Below are 1,677 nucleotides of genomic sequence, written 5' to 3'. Positions count from 1 at the left end.
CGGCGAGAGGCTGATTCTGGTCGGGCACAGCCACGGCGGGCTCAGCTTGGCGCTAGCCATGGAGAGGTTCCCCGGCAAGGTCGCCGCCGCCGTGTTCGCAGCCGCCGGGATGCCGTGCGTTGGCAAGCACATGGGCGTCACCACCGAGGAGGTATGTCAATTGTTTATGGTTTTCTTTTTCTTATTCTCTGTTGAGTGTTTTTCTCTTCTTCTTTTCTATTTGCGAAAGAATCTGTGTTGAGTGGTTTTTTTTTTGCGGGTAAATCTCTGTTGAGTGTTGACCAAGATATCCACTGTATGTACAAGTCCCGTATGTTGGTGAGGCCGGGAAGCTCGTCTTAGTCGAATATATACAAAATTTGATATGTTTCCAATGTAACTTTAACAACAAGTTTCTGTTGTAACATGTGTATATTATATAATAGTAAATAAAATTACAACACTACGAAAATATTACCTCCGTAAATTAGTTGTCTTACATAATTCTAGATATGGATATATCTAACACTAAAACGTGTCTATATACAACCGTATGTAGAAAAATTTAAGAAAAATAATATGAAATGGAGGGAGTGTATTCCAAAATGAATATGTACATGTTTTTTTAAGTATCTAATAGTACCGATCCATCCCCAATTAGTTATTTCAGTGTTCAATTTTTTTTAGTTATTTTAGATTTGTCTAGATACAGATGTATCTAAATATGTTGAGATACATCTGTATCTACACAAATCGTATCTAAATATGTTGAGATACATATGTATGTAGACAAATCTAAGACAACTAATTTAGAACGGAATGAGTACTAATAAACTTTATAGGTAATCAAATTATAAATGTTTGTAGGAGGTTATATGAACCAATTTTTTGTTGGAATATAAAAGGTTGGTCTCCGACTCTATAACTCCAATATTAATGCTAATTTTTAACTTATCTTGTGTTGATGCAATTAGTTCATGCGAAGGACATCATCGGAAGGACTCATGGACTGCAAGATGCTGCCAATCAATAACAACCACGGTGCAGGGGTTGCAATGATAATGGGCCCAAACTTCTTAGCACGCAAGAACTACCAGCAAAGTTCACCTGAGGTGGACAACACGACTTAACATCATATTGGTCTCCCATAATGAACTAATCTAAACGACATGATTCTCCAAATATTCGCAAAAATAAATATACTAAGTCAATTAACTCTTCGCCTTATCCACTTTCAGTAGACCCATTATGTGATTCAATTCACAATGTTGATGCAGGATTTGGCCCTGGCAAAAATGTTGGTGAGACCGGGAAACCTGTTCATGGAGGATCCGGTGATGAAGGATGCAAGCCTGCTCACCGATACCAACTACGGGTCGGTGAAGAAGGTATATGTGGTAGCAAAGGCTGATGGCTCCAGCACCGAGGAGATGCAGCGTTGGATGGTGTTGTTGAGCCCCGGCACGGAGGCCGAGGAGATCGCGGGAGCTGACCACGCCATCATGAGCTCGAGGCCTAGGGAGCTCTGTGATGCTCTGGTCAAGATCGCCGACAGCTTAAATACTTGCTAAATTGTACGATATATATCCCTGGAAATCAATGTAGGTGTGTACTTGATTTTCATCTAAAAATAAATATGTTCAGTGATACTATTAAATCAATGGAAATTAAGTAGTATTACCTTCATCCTAAATATTT

At 39.4% G+C, this 1,677-nt stretch overlaps 1 protein-coding gene across 1 annotated transcript; it reads left to right on the top strand.

The window, feature by feature from the left end:
* The first annotated feature begins 6 nt into the window (after positions 1 to 6).
* On the top strand, positions 7 to 1,665 carry LOC123175842 (esterase PIR7B). The gene is made up of 3 exons (XM_044590345.1): positions 7 to 151; positions 954 to 1,091; positions 1,257 to 1,665. The coding sequence occupies exons 1-3, from the start codon at positions 59 to 61 to the stop codon at positions 1,548 to 1,550; spliced, it is 525 nt and encodes a 174-aa protein (XP_044446280.1). The 5' UTR covers positions 7 to 58; the 3' UTR covers positions 1,551 to 1,665.
* The last annotated feature ends 12 nt before the right edge of the window (positions 1,666 to 1,677 follow it).

Source organism: Triticum aestivum, unplaced genomic scaffold, assembly GCF_018294505.1.
Source record: "Triticum aestivum cultivar Chinese Spring unplaced genomic scaffold, IWGSC CS RefSeq v2.1 scaffold5942, whole genome shotgun sequence".
In the NCBI taxonomy this organism is placed as follows: domain Eukaryota; kingdom Viridiplantae; phylum Streptophyta; class Magnoliopsida; order Poales; family Poaceae; genus Triticum; species Triticum aestivum.
Note: the sequence above shows the minus strand (reverse complement) of the source record. Positions and strands in the feature narration are given on the sequence as shown.